The 21814-nt window shown below is 34.5% G+C and overlaps 2 protein-coding genes and 1 long non-coding RNA gene across 3 annotated transcripts in view; 2 read left to right on the top strand and 1 right to left on the bottom strand.

The window, feature by feature from the left end:
* The window catches only part of LOC133650020 (rho guanine nucleotide exchange factor TIAM1-like), a 192464-nt gene extending 184474 nt beyond the window's left edge, over positions 1 to 7990 (top strand). Inside the window, exon 14 of the mRNA XM_062046767.1 lies at positions 7198 to 7990. Within this exon, the coding sequence (XP_061902751.1) occupies positions 7198 to 7431 (234 nt within the window). The 3' untranslated portion in view covers positions 7432 to 7990. The remainder of the gene's footprint in view (positions 1 to 7197) is intronic.
* Positions 7991 to 10902: 2912 nt separating this feature from the next.
* Positions 10903 to 15809, bottom strand: LOC133650021 (uncharacterized). The gene is made up of 2 exons (XR_009826174.1): positions 15737 to 15809; positions 10903 to 11257 (listed from the first exon to the last, which is right to left on the bottom strand). It is a non-coding gene; the product is annotated as an uncharacterized LOC133650021 (long non-coding RNA).
* A 3035-nt stretch (positions 15810 to 18844) lies between these two features.
* The window catches only part of LOC133649514 (integrin-linked protein kinase-like), a 51992-nt gene continuing 49022 nt past the window's right edge, over positions 18845 to 21814 (top strand). Inside the window, exons 1-3 of the mRNA XM_062046102.1 lie at positions 18845 to 18916; positions 19227 to 19308; positions 20999 to 21098. Coding sequence (XP_061902086.1) covers positions 18845 to 18916; positions 19227 to 19308; positions 20999 to 21098 — 254 coding nt within the window. The remainder of the gene's footprint in view (positions 18917 to 19226; positions 19309 to 20998; positions 21099 to 21814) is intronic.

The following is a 21814-nucleotide window of genomic DNA, read 5'->3' on the forward strand; positions in this document are numbered from 1 at the left end:
CATGATAAATTGTATACAATGATTGTTTTGGTTAGGGACAGCAAATACATGTCAGCCAAATTGATCATAAATTCGCTTTGCAGAGCGGAAAGCTTACCCAAGATGTTATCCAGTTTGTGATTTAGTTCAGAAACCATGATAAATTGTAAGAAAGGATTGTTTTGGTTGAGGATAGCAAATACATTCTCGTCAAATTGATCATAACTTCGCTTTGCAGTGCGTAAAGCTTCCCCAAAATGTTATCCAGTTTGTGATTTACTTCACAAACCATGATCAATTGTATACAAGGATTGTTTTGGTTAGGGAGAACAAATACATTCCAGTCAAATTGATCATAACTTCGCTTTGCAGAGCAGAAAGCTTACCCAAGATGTTATCCAGTTTGTGATTTAGTTCAGAAACCATGATAAATTGTAAGAAAGGATTGTTTTGGTTGAGGATAGCAAATACATTCTCGTCAAATTGATCATAACTTCGCTTTGCAGTGTGTAAAGCTTCCCCAAGATGTTATCCAGTTTGTGATTTAGTTCAGAAACCATGATAAATTGTATACAAGGATTGTTTTGGTTAGGGAGAACAAATACATTCCAGTCAAATTGATCATAACTTCGCTTTGCAGAGCAGAAAGCTTACCCAAGATGTTATCCAGTTTGTGATTTAGTTCAGAAACCATTATAAAATTGTAAACAAGGATTGCTTTGGTTAGGGACAGCAAATACATGTCAGCCAAATTGATCATAAATTCGCTTTGCAGAGCGGAAAGCTTACCCAAGATGTTATCCAGTTTGTGATTTAGTTCAGAAACCATGATAAATTGTAAACAAGGAACGTTTTGGTTAGGGCGAGCAAATAGATTTTAATCAAATTGATCATAACTTCTCTTTGCTTGCAGTGTGGAAAGCTTCCCCAAGATGTTATCCAGTGTGTGATTTAGTTGTTTACTCAATGTAAAGTGCTTTTTCTAAATAAAATATAATATTATGATTATTATTAATACTATTATTAATAACATGAATTCATGAGCAAATATTATTTTGTGCAAAATATATAGAGTGTTCAGAAAATTACTTTTAAAAAAGTGATTTATTATAGCTAATTGTTACTTTACGAACGAAAAAAAAGTTTTTTTTCCCGGACTCTAGAGCGCCCTGGTTTACTAAATTTTAGAAAAATATTTTTCCATTCATTAGCCGCACCGCATACATTGTGGAATGAGTTATTTACACAAAAATATTGTGGAAATGTTTATTTACATACCTTAATTGTTTCCAAACGGTGCCTGTAACGCGGCAGTAAAACGGCCGATCAAACAAAACAGAAGTCATGGTTATTAGCTCGTGCCCAATAACATCATAATATTATGAGAGTCCAGTCCATAGTGGATCTAACATAATAGTGAGAGTCCAGTCCATAGTGGATCTAACATAATAGTGTGAGAGTCCAGTCCATAGTGGATCTAACATAATAGTGTGAGTCCAGTCCATAGTGGATCTAACATAATAGTGTGAGAGTCCAGTCCATAGTGGATCTAACATAATAGTGTGAGAGTCCAGTCCATAGTGGATCTAACATAATAGTGAGAGTCCAGTCCATAGTGGATCTAACATAATAGTGAGAGTCCAGTCCATAGTGGATCTAACATAATAGTGTGAGAGTCCAGTCCATAGTGGATCTAACATAATAGTGAGAGTCCAGTCCATAGTGGATCTAACATAATAGTGAGAGTCCAGTCCATAGTGGATCTAACATAATAGTGAGAGTCCAGTCCATAGTGGATCTAACATAATAGTGTGAGAGTCCAGTCCATAGTGGATCTAACATAATAGTGTGAGTCCAGTCCATAGTGGATCTAACATAATAGTGAGAGTCCAGTCCATAGTGGATCTAACATAATAGTGTGAGAGTCCAGTCCATAGTGGATCTAACATAATAGTGAGAGAGTCCAGTCCATAGTGGATCTAACATAATAGTGAGAGAGTCCAGTCCATAGTGGATCTAACATAATAGTGAGAGTCCAGTCCATAGTGGATCTAACATAATAGTGTGAGAGTCCAGTCCATAGTGGATCTAACATAATAGTGTGAGTCCAGTCCATAGTGGATCTAACATAATAGTGAGAGTCCAGTCCATAGTGGATCTAACATAATAGTGTGAGTCCAGTCCATAGTGGATCTAACATAATAGTGTGAGAGTCCAGTCCATAGTGGATCTAACATAATAGTGAGAGTCCAGTCCATAGTGGATCTAACATAATAGTGAGAGTCCAGTCCATAGTGGATCTAACATAATAGTGAGAGTCCAGTCCATAGTGGATCTAACATAATAGTGAGAGTCCAGTCCATAGTGGATCTAACATAATAGTGTGAGAGTCCAGTCCATAGTGGATCTAACATAATAGTGAGAGTCCAGTCCATAGTGGATCTAACATAATAGTGAGAGTCCAGTCCATAGTGGATCTAACATAATAGTGAGAGTCCAGTCCATAGTGGATCTAACATAATAGTGTGAGAGTCCAGTCTATAGTGGATCTAACATAATAGTGAGAGTCCAGTCCATAGTGGATCTAACATAATAGTGAGAGTCCAGTCCATAGTGGATCTAACATAATAGTGTGAGAGTCCAGTCCATAGTGGATCTAACATAATAGTGTGAGAGTCCAGTCCATAGTGGATTTAACATAATAGTGAGAGTCCAGTCCATAGTGGATCTAACATAATAGTGAGAGTCCAGTCCATAGTGGATCTAACATAATAGTGAGAGTCCAGTCCATAGTGGATCCAACATAATAGTAGGATAGACCACAATGCAACACCCAGAGAGACCACCTACACCGGATGGCTTCCAAACGGTCGCAGCTGAAGGATTTCTCTGAGATTTTGGGTGAATCCCACTGATGGCAGCTGGGATTTGAGAAAGAGTCTCGCCGAGTACTGCGTGGCTGAGACCCCCGCCCCCCCCCCGCCGGCCAGATGGTGCTGAGCAGGGTTGGTGAGGGTTCAGGGAGCCTGACGGGGGGGGGGGGGGGGGGGGGGGGGGGGGGATGTACAAGTTCTGCACCCCCCTTGATCTTGCCTCCCTACTTATGTGTCGGGATGGTGATATTTGGATGAAACTTGCTCCCCCCCTGCCATCAGGAGGGATAGGGGGGGAGCGGCAAGAACAAAGAAGGTGCTGGAAGCTGTCACCTGATAGCAGGAGATATGATAGCGTGGATCCAGCAGACGCAGATTGGGCTGGCAGATTGTCCAGGGTCACGGCGACGGGCGCAAAGGTCACAAGGGGGCCAACACGCACATGTTCTGATGGCATCTTCTTGTCATTAGATCTCCACCATCACAGTCAGCACTTTTAGAGCTAAGGACCATGCAGGGAGTGTCAACAAATGTTTTTATTTTCCAATTAATCGTGATCTTTGCGTGTAACAATTCTCCCCCCCCCCCCAAAAAATCGATTTAAAAAAATAATATATGTATATATATATATATTTTTTTTGTTACATATACATATTTTTATTTATTTATAAAAACAATCGATTTTCGAATGAACCGCGTTTCTTATGTGTAACAATTCTTCAAAAAAATAGGTTTTTTTTTTTTGGGGTTTTTTTACAGCGAGTGTCAACAACCACAAAAAAGTTTTCGAATGAACCACGATTCTTATGTGTAACAATTCTTCCAAAAAATCGATTTTAAATGTATTTTTATTTATTTTTATTTTTTAGCAGCGAATGTCAACAAAAATCGATTTTCGAATGAATCACGATTCTTATAAGTAACAATTCTTCAAAAAAATCAAAAATCGATTTTTTTTAAATTATGTATTTTTTTGCAGTGAGTGTAAAAAAAATGCGATTTTCGAATGAACCATGATCTTTACGTTCAACAATTCTTCCAAAAAAAAATCGCTTTAAAAATGTATATATATATATATATATATATATATATATATATATATATATATATATATATATACATACATACATATATATATGTATATACATATGTATATATATATATATATATACATATATATATATTTACTTGCAGTGAGTGTCAAAAACAATAGATTTTTGAATGAACCGCGTTTCTTATGTGTAACAATTCTTCAAAAAAATGTAAAATCGATTAAAAGAATATATATATATATTTTTTTTAATTAAATCACGATTATTTGATTCTTCTTCGATTTAAAAAAAAAATTAAAAAATTATTTTTTATTTTTTAGCAGCGATTCATTTTCAAATGAATTGCGATACTTATGTGTAACATTTCTTAAAAAAAATAAAAAATCGAATTAAAAAATGTTATGTTTTTTTATTTGCAGTGAGTGTCAACAAAAAATTGATTTTCGAATGAATCCCGATTCTTATGTATTACAATTCTTATAAAAATAAAAAATCGATTAAAAAAAAAAAATATGTATTTTTTATTTTTTTGCAGCGAGTGTCAACAAAACAAAAAAAAAGTTTTTGAATGAACCACGATTCTTATGTCTAACATCTCTTCCAAAAAATCAAAACTCCATTTTAAAAACATTTTTTATTTTTTTTGCCGGGTTTTTTTTTGCAGTGAGTGTCAACAAAAAAATCAATGTCCGAATTACTCGCAATTCTTATGTGTAACAATTCTTCCAAAAAAAATTGATTTTAAATGTATTTTTATTTTTTAGCAGCGAATGTCAACAAAAATCGATTTTCGAATGAATCGCGATTCTTATAGGTAACAATTCTTCAAAAAAAATCCAAAATCGATTTTTTTTAAATTATGTATTTTTTTGCAGTGAGTGTAAAAAAAAATGCGATTTTCGAATGAACCATGATCTTTACGTTCAACAATTCTTCAAAAAAAAATCGCTTTAAAAATGTATATATATATATATATATATACATACATATATATACATATGTATATATATATATATATATACATATATATATATTTACTTGCAGTGAGTGTCAAAAACAATAGATTTTTGAATGAACCGCGTTTCTTATGTGTAACAATTCTTCAAAAAAATGTAAAATCGATTAAAAGAATATATATATATATATATTTTAATTAAATCACGATTCTTATTTGATTCTTCTTCGATTTAAAAAAAAATTAAAAAATTATTTTTTATTTTTTAGCAGCGATTCATTTTCAAATGAATTGCGATACTTATGTGCAACATTTCTTAAAAAAAATAAAAAATCGAATTAAAAAATGTTATGTTTTTTTATTTGCAGTGAGTGTCAACAAAAAATTGATTTTCGAATGAATCCCGATTCTTATGTATTACAATTCTTATAAAAATAAAAAATCGATTAAAAAAAAATAAATGTATTTTTAATTTTATTTTTTTGCAGCGAGTGTCAACAAAATATACATTTTCGAATGAATCGGGATTCTTATGTCTAACAATTCTTAAAAAAAAAAAAAAAATCGATTTTAAAAACACTATGTATTTTTATTTTTTTGCAGCGAGTGTCAACAAATAGATTTTCGAATGAATCGCGATTCTTAACGTGTAACAATTCCTCAAAAAAAAAATCCAAAATTGATTTAAAAAAATATATGTATTTTATTTATTTAAAAAAAGATATTTGCAGCGAGTGTCAACAAAAATACATTTTTGAATTAATCGCAATTCTTATGTGTAACAATTCTTCCCAAAAATCGAATTTAAAAAAAATAAAGTATTTACATTTTTTTAAATTTTCTGCAGCGAGTGTCAACAAAAATCGATTTTCTAATGAAACGCGATTCTCATGTGTAACGATTCTTCAAAAAAATCTAAAATTTAATTAAAACAAATTAGTTTTGTTTTTTTTTTTTGCAGCGAGTGTCAACAAAAAAAATCCATTTTCGAATGAATCGTGATTCTTATGTACAACAATTCTTATAAAATAAAAAATCGATTTAAAAAAAAAAAAAAACAATTATTTTATTTTTTTGCAGCGAGTGTCAACAAAATACCAATTTTCGAATGAATCGCGATTCTTGTCTAACAATTAAAAAAAAAAAAAAAAAAGCTTTTTAAAACACTATGTATTTTTATTTTGTTATTTTTGCAGCGAGTGTCAACATATCGATTTTTGAATTAATTGCGATTCTTAACGTGTAACAATTCCTCAAAAAAAAAAGTAAAATCGATTTAAAAAAATATATGTATTTTATTTATTTAAAAAAGAATATTTGCAGCGAGTGTCAACAAAAATCGATTTTCGAATGAAACGCGATTCTCATGTGTAACAATTCTTCCAAAAAATCAAATATCGATTTGAAAAAAATTATATATATATATATTTTTTTTGCAGTGAGTGTCAACAAAAAAATCGATTTTCGAATGAATCGCGATTTTATGTATAAAAATTCTTATAAAAATAAAAAATCGATTTAAAAAATGTTTTTATGTATTTTTTATTTTATTTTTATTATCGCAGCGAGTGTCAACAAAATATCGATTTCCGAATGAATCGCGAGTCTTATGTCTAACAATTGTTTAAAAAATTAAAAAATCGATTTTAAAAACTACATGTATTTTTTTTATTTATTTTTTGCAGCGAATGTCAAATTGATTTTCGAATTAATCGCGATACTTAACGTGTACCAATTCTTCCAAAAAATCCAAAATCGAATAAAAAAGTGTCAACAAAAATTTATTTTCGAATGAAACGCGATTCTCATGTGTAACGATTCTTCAAAAAAATCCAAAATGTATTAAAAAAAAAAAATGTATTCATTAAAAAAAAAATTTGCAGCGAGTGTCAACAATTTTTTTTTTTTTCGAATGAATCGTGATTCTTATGTATAACAATTCTGCATTTAAAAAAAAAATCGATTAAAAAAAAAACAAAGTTTTTTAAAATTTATTTTAATTTTTTTTCCAAAATCTGTCCTGTCTCTCACTTTATTAAATGTTTGCGTAGAATTTTATCAAACAAAAGCAGATTTTGTTAAGTAATATAGAAGTGTATCAGATATATTTTATGGAGGAATATAATTAGTCATAGAACTGGCACCCAATGTTACGGATTTTGAATTGAGAGTCGTTTTGAATCGATACACCAAGAATCGAATCTTGTGGCGCCCAAAGATGCACAGCCCTACTTTTCTTCCTTTTTATTTTTTTTAATAGAAAAAATATTGACATTTTTCAGCTATTTCTCATTTCAGTTTGACCACACGTTGATGATTTCCGACTGTGTGCTTCCAGAAGGACAGGGAGAGCTCGGTGAAAAGTCTTCCCCAGCTGACCCCAGACAACGACATCTGGGTCCCGGAGAACCTGGCGCCCTCCTGGGTGTGCCTGCCCAACGACCAGCCCGTCCTGGCCGTGGTGCAGCCCGGAGACACGGCGCTGGAGGTCCTGAGTGCCGTGTGCAAGGTGGGTCATCAGCACCAGACATCCACCGCTGCCTTTTTTTTCAGGGCCGATACCAAATGTTAGTAGTGAGGGAGGCCGATACCGATATTTGGAGCTGATATTTATTTTGCCAAAATAAGCCGTTTTAAATGGCTTGTCGGATTAAAAAAAGGTTGTTACATTTAAAGTGACAGTAATGGCGATCATAGAGACTGATTACTATTATCAATTCAACACAGATAAAAAAGGCTAACGCCGATACATGTCGAACTACTTAATATCGGCGGCGATAATCGGTCAGCACGTGCAATTATCGTATTTTCCGGACCATAGGGCGCACCGGATTATAAGGCGCACTGCCGATGAGCGGGTCTATTCAGGTCTATTTTCATACAAAAGGTATGGAGTACATTTATTCTCATCCGGAAACAACACCGGAAATGCGTCCCGTGAAAAAATGTCCGACCGGAACTCTCTAATAACTAAATTGGTAAAATGATGACAAAAGTCATCATTTTACTAAAAAAAAAATCACTATTTTACAAGAACAACAAAAAAATTTGCAAAACTATGACAAAAGTCATCATTTTACACAAAAAAATTTCATTATTTTACAAGAACAACAAAAAAATTGGCAATATTGTGAAACAAGTCAGAATTTAATATGACAAATGTCACCATTTTGCGTTAAAAAGTAATAATTTGACATAAAGAAAAGTAATAATAATAATACATTTTATTTGGTATAGTGCTTTTCAGAGTACTCAAAGACGCTTTACAGGACAAAAAAAAAAGAAAATATAAAACAGTTCAAAGTAATAATAATATGAAATACAGGAAATATAAAAGCACCACATTGTAAAATACATAAAAACTAAAAAAGTTGGAATTTTACTCACTAACAGTCGCAATTTTACAAGAAAGGCTTAAAATGTTGGCAATTTTATGAAAAGAGCCGTAAATTTTACTCGACAAAAGTCAAAATTTTTAACAAAACTTTTGCATTCTGGCAATATTATAATAATAATCTGAATTTTTCTTGGCAAAATGATGACAAAAGTCATCATTTTACTCCAAAAATGTCACTCTTTTACAAGAACAACAAAAAAATTGGCAAAATTAGGACAAAAGTCATAATTTTACTAAAAAAAAAATCACTATTTTACAAAAAAAAAAAAATAATTGGCAATACTGTAATAAAAGTCAGAATTTTATATGACAAATGTCGCCATTTTGCGTTAAAATGTAATTGACAAAAAAAGTAATCATTTTACGAAAAAAGCTTAAAATGTTGGCATTTTTATGAAGAGTCATAATTTTACTCGACAAAAGTCACAATTTCATAAGAACACCTTTTAAAAATGTTTTAAATATAAAACAGTTCAAAGTAATAATATGAAATACAGGAAATATAAAAGCACTACAATGTAAAATACATAAAAACAAAAAAAGTTGGAATTTTACTCAATAACAGTCGCAATTTTACAAGAAAAGCTTCAAATGTTGGCAATTTTATGAAAAGAGTCGTAATTTTACTCGACAAAAGTCACAATTTTATAAGAAAACTTTTACATTTTGGCAATATTATAATAATAATCTGAATTTTTCTTGGCAAAATTATGAAAAAAGTCATCTTACTCAAAAAATGTCACTCTTTTACAGAACAACAAACAAAATTGGCTAAATTATGACAAAAGTAATAATTTTACTAAAAAAAATGTACTCTTTTACAAGAACAACAAAGAAATTGGCAAAATTATGACAAAAGTCATAATTTTACTAAAAAAAAAATCACTATTTTACAAAAACAACAAAAAAATTGGCAATACTTTGATAAAAGTCAGAATTTTATATGACAAATGTCGCCATTTTGCGTTAAAATGTAATTGACAAAAAAAAGTAATAATTTTACGAGAAAAGCTTAAAATGTTGGCATTTTTATGAAAAGAGTCATAATTTTACTCGACAAAAGTCATAATTTTATAAGAACACCTTTTAAATTTTTTAAAATATAAAACAGTTCAAAGTAATAATAATATGAAATACAGGAAATATAAAAGCACTACATTGTAAAATACATAAAAACTAAAAAAGTTGGAATTTTACTCAATAACAGTCGCAATTTTACAAGAAAGGCTTAAAATGTTGGCAATTTTATGAAAAGAGTCGTAAATTTTACTCGACAAAAGTCACAATTTTATAAGAAAACTTTTAAATTTTGGCAATATTATAACAATGATGGGAATTTTGCTTTGCAAAATGATGACAAAAGTCATAATTTTACTAAAAACTATGTCACTGTTTTACAAGAACAACAAAAAAATTGGCAATAATTTGATAAAAGTCAGAATTTTATACGATAAATGTCACCATTTTGCGTTAAAAAGTAATTGACAAAAAAAAAATTGATTTTATGAGAAAAGCTTAAAATGTTGGCAATTTTATGAAAAGAGTCGTAATTTTACTCGACAAAAGTCACAATTTTATAAGAAAACTTTTACATTTTGCCAATATTATAACAATGACGGGAATTTTGCTTGGCAAAATGATGACAAAAGTCATCATTTTACCAAAAAAAATGTCACTGTTTTACAAGAACAACAAAAACATTGGCAATATTGTGACAAAAGTCAGAATTTGATACAACAAATGTCACCATTTTGCGTTAAAAAGTAATTGACAAAAAAAATATATATATTTACGAGAAAAGCTTAAAATGTTGGCAATTTTATGAAAAGAGTCGTAATTTTATGCGACAAAAGTCACAATTTTATAAGAAAACTTTTAAATTTTGGCAATATTATAACAATGATCGGAATTTTGCTTGGCGAAATTATGACAAGTCATTATTTTACTAAAAAAAATGTCACTGTTTTACAAGAACAACAAAAAAATTGGCAAAATTATGACAAAAGTCATCATTTTACTAAAAAAAATTCACTATTTTACAAGAACAACAAACAAATTGGCTATATTGTAATTAAACTTAGAATTTTATGACAAATGTCACCATTTTGCATTAAAAAGTAATAATAATTTGACATTAAAGTAATTATTTTACGAGAAAATTATGCAATATTACAGAAACAGAAAGAATATGATAAATTGTTCCCAATTTTATAAGAAAAAAGTCGACACTGTGAGAAAAAGACTGCTTTTAGTTTATTTATTTTTTTAAATAATTTTTTGTATTTGTAATTGCTTTTTAATCGTCATTATTTACTTCAAGTTATTACAGCATGTCTCTATATACATACTTACTTTATTCATTTTGGCCAAGGGGGGGTGCATTTCAATTTCTGACACACACTTGTTTTTACATATGTTGGCCAGAGGGGGAGCACTTTTTAAAAACCCACACAAAACCCCTCCTTTTTGGGACCACCCTCATGTTGATAGATGTCACCAGCAGGGGTGCAAATGTGACATTGTCTATTAGATGCCATGTTATTGGGACCATGATTTATGTCACTTCACTCACACACACACACACACACACACACACACACACACACACACACACACACACACACACACACACACACACACACACACACACACACACACACACACACACACACACACACACACACACACACACACACACACACACACACACACACACACACACACACACACACACACACACACACACACACACACACACACACACACACACACACACACGCGTGGTGTGGGCGATCAATGCACGCTGTCAGTGTGTCACATAGAAGTGGGAGTGTGTGATTGAGGCACTCAGGTGTAGTAATGAGAGGTTGTCCTCCCTGCAGAAACACAACCTGGAGGTGTCTGCTCACTACCTGCGTGTGAAGGTGGGCGAGGACGACCACGCTCTGCTCTACGTGCCCCGACCTGAGGAGGACGTCTATGACGTGGTGAGGTCATCGTCCTGATAATAACACATAGTTGCCACTTTTTTCTTTATTTTTTTAACAACAACAGAACTACATCAGCACATACAACATGTATGCATGTCACTATTTACTATTTTTAACCATATTTTGCGGACTATAGTGCACACCTAAGCCACACCCACTAAGTTTTAAAAATATATTTTTTCCATATATATGCCGCACCGTCGCAGATAGGGATGTCCGATAATGGCTTTTTGCCCATATCCGATATTCCCATATTGTCCAGCTCTTAATTACCGATACCGATATCAACCGATACCGATTATTCCGTCCTACGTGTCTGTGTCCGTGACGTAAACAAGTTGACAGATAGCTAACATGAAGATTCCAAGGAAAGGGAAGAAAGAGTCCAGGGGCCGTACTTATCAAGCTTCTTAGAGTGCCATTTTACACTTAAGTCCTGAGAATTTGCGAAATTTAGTCCTACTCTCAAACTTAAGAATAAAAGCTTTTTATCAACGTTCTTAAGTCTAAGAATCACTCCTACTCTCCACGATATTTAAGAGACCTTCAGAGGTGTCTTAAGTGGTTAGGAGTTGCCAGCAGGGGATGGCACTGAGGCGAGAGAGACGTGCGCCAACGTTCAGGGAACGGAACAATGTTTTGGTTTTTTTTGATGACGAGCAGCTGATCAAACGGTATCGTTTAGACAGAGCGGATATTATTTTTGTCACAGATTTAATACTTTTCGATTCCTTGTTGATTTCTGCATGTGTCTGCAGTGGGCTAGTATATATAGAGCAGGGGTGTCAAACTCATTTTAGATCGGGGGCCACATGGACAAAAATCTACTCCCAAGTGGGCCGGACTGGTAAAATCACTGCACGATAACTTTTACACATGGTTTTCTTTGTTTAAAAATAGAACAAGCACATTCTGAAAATGTACAAATCATAATGTTGTTGGGGTTTTTTTACACTTACATGTTGTGGTTAATAGTATTCTACCTTTAATAGTTGTTATTTATACTTTCTGAATAAATTATGTGATAATGTTCATCAGCCAACTCATTGGTGTTAATTTTCAATCTATCAAGATAAAAATATAATATCAAAATCAAATTAGTATGTTATTCATGTCGTTTGCTCATTTTCCTCGACTGATATACTAACATCATGTAGGTTTTTGTTTTTGTTTTTACATATGTAACATCATCTACAAAGATACAAATAATTGCTATTGCGACATCTAGTGGACACATTTAAAACAGCAGTTTATTTCATAGAAAAATGTTGGTTCATTTTATACTTGGCAAAGTCATCCCGCGGGCCGGATAAAACCTGTTGGCGGGCCTGATTCGGCCCGCGGGCCTTATGTTTGACACCGCTGATATAGAGCCACCCACACCAGTTTCAAATTAGTTGCCTAATTAATGAATTGGAAAGAAAATGTTATGACAGTAGCGTATGTGTGTGGCCGTGAGGTGAGTGACGTCAGTGAGTGGTAGCGTGAGTGCCGGCGGGGACTAGTTTGTTTTGTATTATTTTGTAGTTTATTGTCAAAATATACACTCCCATTGTCCACTTAAATATTTCCAAGATATTTCTTTATTCTTAGACAACGGATTCCCTTCCGTGATTGGTCATTTCTATGGACACAGAAATGACATCACCTAAAATTGCGTTTACGGCACATAGTAATGTCGTAATTCAGCTCTGAGTGTGACACTTAAGATTCAGTCCTACACTTCGCTGAAAGTGTGAGTAAGACGCTTGATAACTAACTTTTAAGTGCAGCTTTCAGCGAAAAATTTATTTACTCTTAAGTCAACTCTTAGCAGACTTCTTAGGAGTCATTCTAAGAAGCTTGATAAGTACGGCCCCAGGCCTTTTATCTTTAAGAAGCTTTAGTGGTTTTCACAGGGAATGCACTTTTCCTTTCTTCTTGTCTAATTGGTCATTTATTTCTTTGTTGTTATTATAAAACTGTATAAAGAGACACAAATGGGTGAGGGCGGACCTACGTCACTTCCGCCTACCAATCCCCTAGCAACCGGGAATTCGTTGAAAACAAACCAGCTGACAGCAAACACAGCATTGACAGAAAAAGCATTTAACGGGTGTTGTGGCTTGGAAGTCGGCGTTAAATCCTTCATTTACGCATTTTTACTTATTCGCATCTCGCGTGAGAAAACGAAAATGTATTATTTGCGTCAGACTCGTCTCAGTGAACTTTAAAGCTTCTCAGGCTTAGCTTAGCTTGCTAGTTAGCTTAGCCTGCGCGCTACTAAGAAAGAGACGCGGAAGTTATCAACAACAAGATCAAGTGTTAGTGTATAACGAAACCGGTTTTCGAAAATAGCTAGCTAGGCTATAGACTATATAGTATATTACTTACTTAACTTAATCCTCTTCTTCCCGGATGAGAAATAAGGCTTCGACGACTCGACGCCATTCATCTCGCGACTGTGCTCGTCTCTGTGCCTCGCCCCATGTAAGCTTCATCTCTTTCAGCTCCCCTTCAACTGTTCTTCGCCAGGTGTTCTTTGGCCGCCCTGGCTTACGTTTTCCCGGTGGTGTCCATCTTAACGCTGCCTTTGGTATCCTCTCGTTGTCCGGTTTTCGAAAATAGCTAGCTAGGCTATAGACTATATACCGCATGTTATTTTTGTACAACAACAACTTCAGCTGTCGAACGTTATAAGGTACAAATTCAACAAGTACAACATTAGCACGGACGGTATAGCCAAGTTGTGGTTAAGAAGGTGGATTTTTGTTCCTTATATTTACCAGAAACGAAGTGATCCGAACACACGACCCGGGACTTTGGGGGACTCCAGCGAGAACCGTCCTCGTTTTCCCGGTGTAAAGCTGCGAGCCATTTGTCTCGTCTCTGTGGGCTTTTATCGCGCTTTGGCAGAACAAAATACAACCTTTGTTTCCCCTGTTTCCAGTTGTGGTTAGCACAACCAAAAACAACACAGTTTTTCGGCATTTTGGAGGCAGAATGACGGGTTTAACCAGCGTAGGTCGACAGGTTAAAGAGTAATGGCGACGGTTTGTTTTCAACGCCAGTCTGGTTGCTATGGCTCGAAGAACCCGTATGTAGCTCAGTTGCCCGGATGTCGGCCCTCACCCATAGCATGTACACCAGGGGTCACCAACGCGGTGCCCGCGGGCACCAGGTAGCCCGTAAGGACCAGATGAGTAGCCCGCTGGCCTGATCTAAAAATAGCTCAAATAGCAGCACTTACCAGTGAGCTGCCTCTATTTTTAAAATTGTATTTATTTACTAGCAAGCTGGTCTCGCTTTGCCCGACATTTTTAATTCTAAGAGAGACAAAACTCAAATAGAATTTGAAAATCCAAGAAAATATTTTAAAGACTTGGTCTTCACTTGTTTAAATAAATTCATTTATTTTTTTTACTTTGCTTCTTATAACTTTCAGAAAAACAATTTTAGAGAAAAAATACAACCTTAAAAATGATTTTAGGATTTTTAAACACATATACATTTTTACCTTTTAAATTCCTTCCTCTTCTTTACTGACAATTTAAATCAATGTTCAAGTAAATTTTTTTATTTTTATTGTAAAGAATAATAAATACATTTTAATTTAATTCTTCATTTTAGCTTCTGTTTTTTCGACGAAGAATATTTGTGAAATATTTCTTCAAATTTATTATGATTAAAATTCAAAAAAAATTATTCTGGAAAATCTGTAGAATCAAATGTAAATCTTATTTCAAAGTCTTTTGAATGTCTTTTAAAATTTTTGTTCTGGAAAATCTAGAAGAAATAATGATTTGTCTTTGTTAGAAATATAGCTTGGTCCAATTTGTTATATATTCTAACAAAGTGCAGATTGGATTTTAACCTATTTAAAACATGTCATCAAAATTCTAAAATTAATCTTAATCAGGAAAAATTACTAATGATGTTCTTTTTTTCAATTTTTTCAAAAAGATTCGAATTTGCTAGTTTTTCTCTTCTTTTTTTCGGTTGAATTTTGAAGAGTCGAAATTGAAGATAAACTATGTTTCAAAATTTAATTGTCATTTTTTTCGTGTTTTGTCCTCTTTTAAACCGTTCAATTAAGTGTAAATATCATTAATTATTAATAATAACAGAGTTAAAGGTAAATTGAGCAAATTGGCTATTTCTGGCAATTTATTGAAGTGTGTATCAAACTGGTAGCCCTTCGCATTAATCACTACCCAAGAAGTAGCTCTTGCTTTCAAAAAGGTTGGTGACCCCTGATGTAAACAGTGCTCATAAAGTGCTGTAAATAGCCCTACATAGCCCATGTAACACTCAAAGCCACACATGAATAAGATTGACATTTACAAACATTGCACTGTCCCTTAGAGGAGTGAGCTAGCGAGCAAAGAAGCTACATGCTAAGTAGCAACAAGCTAAACAGTAGAACAAGCTATCGTCGCACAGTGCTATTTCTACATTTACACGCACACACAACGTCTTCATGTCACTCATAAAACAGACACAGGACTTACAGACAATGTTTCCAAGGCACTTTGTGGGAAGAAACAACAAACTTGGAGCGCTGAAACATGTCAACCTGTCTCGTGTGTAAACGAGTGGGCGTCTGACTGTCGTCGTGCTGAGACTACCGGAAACTAGAGGAGGGAGCAACTCGCCTTCAAAATAAAAGTCCCTTCTCATTACCTGATAATGTTACGTCACACCGATTTATACAGTCGTGGAATTAACACATTATTATGCCTAATGTGGACAACCAGGTATGGTGAAGATAAGGTCCTTTTTTAAAAAATTAATAAAATAATATGAGATGAATACATTTTTTTTTTTAAATCTTGAATAAAAAATAAAGTAAAACAATATAAAAACAGTTACATAGAAACTAGTAATTAATGAGAATGAGTAAAATGAACTGTTAAAGGTTAGTACCGTACTATTAGTGGAGCAGCAGCACGCACAATCATGTGTGCTTACGGACTGTATCCCTTGCAGACTGTATTGATATATATTGATATATAATGTAGGAAGCAGAATATTAATAACAGAAAGAAACAACCCTTTTGTGTGAATGAGTTTGGGTTGGTGCACTAATTGTAAGTGTATATTGTGTTTTTTATGTTGATTTAATAAATAAAAAAAACGATACCGATAATAAAAAAAACGATACCGATAATTTCCGATATTACATTTTAAAGCATTTATCGGCCGATAATAACGACAGGCCGATATTATCGGACATCTCTAGTCGCAGATATATAAATGTTGTGGAATGCGTTATTTCCGTCAGTCCACCCCCAGGGCAGCTGTGGCTACAAATGTAGCTTACCACCACCAGGTGTGAATGAATGATGGCTTCCCGCTTCTCTGTGAGCGCTTTGAATATCTAGTAATAGAAAAGTGCCACATAAAATCCAATCCATTATTCTTATTATTATTATTACACAGAAATCTTTTGTAAATGTTTATTTACATACTTTAATTGCTTCGTGGCGCGGCAGTAAAACGGAAGATCAAACAAAACAGAAGTCGTGGACCCGCGAGCTGCGTAAGCTAGCTCTCCGATCAGCTAAACAAGACTCAATAAGTGTTTGAGTTACATTGTAAAACTTGGGGTGATGAATGAAGAATCCATACGAGTACTGTTGGGTTAGTTACTGAAAAACAGTAACTAGTTAGTTACTTTATTTCAAAAGTAACTTAGTTACTTACACCAAAAAGTAATGGCGCTACTGTGAAAAGTAACTACTTAGTTACTTTTTTTTTTTTTTAATTTTAAGGCTCCCATTAATGCATACTTGCCAACCCTCCCGTTTTTAGCGGGAGAATCCCGGTATTCAGCGCCTCTCCCGACAACCTCCCGGCAGACATTTTCTCCCGACAAACTCCCGGTATTCAGCCGGAGCTGGAGGCCACGCCCCCTCCAGCTCAATGCGGACCTGAGACTGAGTGGGGACAGCCTGTTCTCACATCCGCTTTCCCGCAATATAAACAGCGTGCCTGCCCAATGACGTCATAACATCTAGGGCTTTTAGAGAGTAGAGTGCACAACTGCGCACGCAACGAGGAGACGAAGCAGAAGAACGAGGAAATTACAGACATGGCGACGCCGTCGACGAGCAAGATGAAAAAAAATACGCTCGCAAGTTCCAAAACGAATGGAAACAAGAATTTCAGTTCATCCAGGACAGTTGGAAGGGGAAGGTGTATGTTGCCTGTACATATGTAGAACACACTTCTCCATTGAACACGGTGGCCGAAATTATATACTCATCATGAACGGAGAAGTTAAACAGGACAATACTGCCATCTAGTGGATAGCCACTGAAATTCAAGTATTTATTTATTTTTTTCTATGTAAATAAAATAAATATATATATATATATACTAGGGCTGCAACTAACGATTAATTGGATAATCGATTAATCTGTTGATTATTACTTCGATTAATCGCTTAATAATTGGATACAAGAGACAAACTACATTTCTATCCTTTCCAGTATTTTATTGAAAAAAAACCCAGCATACAGGCACCATACTTATTTTGATTATTGTTTCTCAGCTGTTTGTACATGTTGCAGTTTATAAATAAAGGTTTATTTAAAAAAAAAATAAAAATAAAAATAAAAATAAAAATAAAAAATAAAAAAAAATAAAAAGAAGCTTCTGTGCATGCGCATAGCATAGATCCAACGAATCGATGACTAAATTAATCGGCAACTATTTTTATAATCGATTTAATCGATTAGTTGTTGCAGCCCTTATATATATATATATATATATATATATATATATATATATATATATATATATATATATATATATATATATATATATATATATATATATATATATATATATAGCTAGAATTCACTGAAAGTCAAGTATTTCATACATAATGAAATATATATGTATAATACTTGAGTTGGTGAATTCTAGCTGTAAATAGCCACGCCCCAAACCACGCCCCGGGGGGGGGGGGGATTTTTTGTTTTGTTTTGTTTTTTTGTTTTCATAAAGAAATACAATCATGTGTTACGGACTGTATCCCTGCAGACTGTATTGATATATAATGTATATATTGTGTTTTTTAAGTTGATTTAAAAAATTTTTTTTTTTTTTTTTTTAAATTTTTTTTTATTTTTTTAATTACATTTCTTGCGCGGCCCGGTACCAATCGTACCGGTCCGCGGCCCGGTGGTTGGGGACCACTGTTCTAGCACACACGCTGCAATGGCTCCGTCAACGTTGCCCTGGCTAGCAGTCCCTCCGTCAAAATCCAGCCGCTGTGTGTCTTTCTTTACTAGCTTTGTCCAAGCCCGTCGCTTTTGTAGCTGTTTCAGCAGATTTGAATAGCTGTTTCGGGCAGTAGATAGGATCTTTGATCCAAGACCCAACTTACATTTAACGAAAATGTTCTTTTCTTTGTGCTCGACAAAAGAAAAGTAGTGAGAACATCCCCATGTTAAGAAACTCGGCTTCGGCACCGAGACGCACCCCCGCAGTAAAACGGCTGATCAAACAAAACAAGTCATGGACCCGCTAGCTGAAAATTTGTTTTTTGATACTTGGCGCCATCATACAAGTGTGCTAGCTTCTTCCATATTAGCATATTGGCGCCAATGATGTCGCCGTGTTTGAACCCCAACACGGCGTCCGTATTAGTCGGCGCCACGAAGAAGAATGGTCAGGTGGCGGTCAGTCACGCTCCGAGGACAATCAATCTTCTCCTCTGCGTCTTCTTTCATCAACATCTTCATTACCTTCTCATTTCACGGCTCTCACACCTCATGCGGCCTCACCCCCACCATGATGCACCCTCACCCCCCCGACCATGATGCACCCTCACCCCGACCATGATGCACCCTCACCCCCACCATGATGCACCCTCACCCCCCTCCCACCATGATGCACCCTCACCCCCACCATGATCCACCCCCACCATGATGCACACTTAAGGAGCGTGAATAAAGACGAGAGTAATAAGCACAGATTGTGTTTGTGCAGATCTACAAGGAGATGGAGATCTGCTCCAAGCCCACCAAGGTGATCCAGTTCGACAGAGCCGAGTCCTGCAGCCTGGGATACGGTAGGCATCAGACCCGTTCAGGCGGGACGTGTGTCCAATTGACTTAGGAAGGGTCTCAGTCATAAAAAAATTGAAAAATAAAATATGAAATATTTATATGTCATGGATTTTGGTACTTGGCACCATCTTAAATGTCCACTTCTCCTATGTTAGCATGCTAAAATTAGCATGCTAACATTAGCATGCTAATGTTTTATGCTAGCGTATTATCCAATTTTGTGCGTTTAAACTTGAAAATTAATGGTTTTTGATACTTGGCGCCATCATACAAGTATGCTAACTTTTATATTAGCATACTATAAGTATGCTAACATTTTATGCTAGCAAATCATGGTTATTGATATTTTGCGCCATCTTAAATGTCCACTTCTCCTATGTTAGCATGCTAAGATTAGCATGCTAATGTTTTATGCTAGCATATTATCCAATTTTGTGCGTTTAAACTTGAAACTTAATGGTTTTTGATACTTGGCGCCATCATACAAGTATGCTAACTTTTATATTAGCATACTAAAAGTATGCTAACATTTTATGCTAGCAAATCATGTTTTTTTGATATTTTGCGCCATCTTAAATGTCCACTTCTATGTTGGCATGCTAATGTTTTATGCTAGCATATTATCCAATTTTGTGCGTTTAAACTTGAAAATTAATGCTTTTTGATACTTGGCGCCATCATACAAGTATGCTAACTTTTATATTAGCATACTAAAAGTATGCTAACATTTGATGCTAGCAAATCATGGTTTTTGATATTTTGCACCATCTAAATGTCCACTTCTCCTACGTTAGCATGCTAAGATTAGCATGCTAATGTTTTATGCTAGCATATTATCCAATTTTGTGCATTTAAACTGGAAAATTATTGGTTTTTGATACTTGGCGCCATCTTACAAGTATGCTAACTTTTATATTAGCATACTAAAAGTATGCTAACATTTTATGCTAGCAAATCATGTCTTTTTGATATTTTGCGCCATCTTAAATGTCCACTTCTCCTATGTTAGCATGCTAAGATTAGCATGCTAATGTTTTATGCTAGCATATTATCCAATTTTGTGCGTTTAAACTGGAAAATGAATGGTTTTTGATACTTGGCGCCATCTTACAAGTATGCTAACTTTTATATTAGCATACTAAAAGTATGCTAACATTTTATGCTAGCAAATCATGTCTTTTTGATATTTTGCGCCATCTTAAATGTCCACTTCTCCTATGTTGGCATGCTAATGTTTTATGCTAGCATATTATCCAATTTTGTGCGTTTAAACTTGAAAATTAATGCTTTTTGATACTTGGCGCCATCATACAAGTATGCTAACTTTTATATTAGCATACTTAAAGTATGCTAACATTTTATGCTAGCAAATCATGGTTTTTGATATTTTGCGCCATCTTAAATGTCCACTTCTCCTACGTTCGCATGCTAAGATTAGCAAGCTAATGTTTTATGCTAGCATATTATCCAATTTTGTGCGTTTAAACTGGAAAATTAATGCTTTTTGATACTTGGCGCCATCATACAAGTTTGCTAACTTTTATATTAGCATACTAAAAGTATGCTAACATTTTATGCTAGCAAATCATGTTTTTTTGATATTTTGTGCCATCTTAAATGTTCCCAATGTATTTTGCCATAACTTAGATAGAATTATTGTGACAACGAAGGTCTCCTATGTGGTGTGTCCAGGTTTCTGCGTGGCGGTGGTGGACGAGGACGGCACACAGCAGCTCCACATCACTGAAGTCAAAGCAGAAGGACTGGCGTCGGTCAAAGGTGCGCATGACTGGTCCTTTATACCTGAGACCTGACTATACTTTACTTGTTGGTCACCAAAAAAAACATTCATGAAGTTTGCTTCTTTTATGAATTTATTATGGCTCTACTGATAATGTGAGCAAATGTGCTGGCTCAAAAGTATACAGGACTGTCTCAGAAAATTAGAATATTGTGATAAAGTCCTTTATTTTCTGTAATGCAATTTTCCGTTTTGGTGCTCGCTCCGTTTTGCTGAATCACCGGCACAGTGTTGAGTGGGTCATCCAGGGTGGGTGAGGAGAATGCATGACGACTGAAAGAGACCACGCGTGTGTCTCTGCAAAGGGGGGCGGGGCCAGCACTGCAGGGGGTTAACATTCTCTCAGTGATGACGACGCGTGCAGCCTGCAGGCTTCTGCAGCTCACATGTCACTTTGCACACAACTGGGTCAGTACTTGGGGACAAATGTGTCATTTGGGTAGAGATATATCAACCGTGTGTGTGTGTGTGTGTGTGTGTGTGTGTGTGTGGGGGGGGGTTTAAAATGTAATATCAGAAGTTATCGGTATCGTTTTTTTTAATTATCTGTATCGTTTTTTTTTATTTAAATTTTTTTTTATTTTTATTAAATCAACATAAAAAACACAAGATACACTTACAATTAGTGCACCAACCCAAAAAACCTCCCTCCCCCCATTTCTTTCTGTTATCAATATTCTGGTTCCTACATTATATATCAATATATA

Source organism: Entelurus aequoreus, linkage group LG05 (genome assembly GCF_033978785.1).
Source record: "Entelurus aequoreus isolate RoL-2023_Sb linkage group LG05, RoL_Eaeq_v1.1, whole genome shotgun sequence".
In the NCBI taxonomy this organism is placed as follows: Eukaryota; Metazoa; Chordata; class Actinopteri; order Syngnathiformes; family Syngnathidae; genus Entelurus; species Entelurus aequoreus.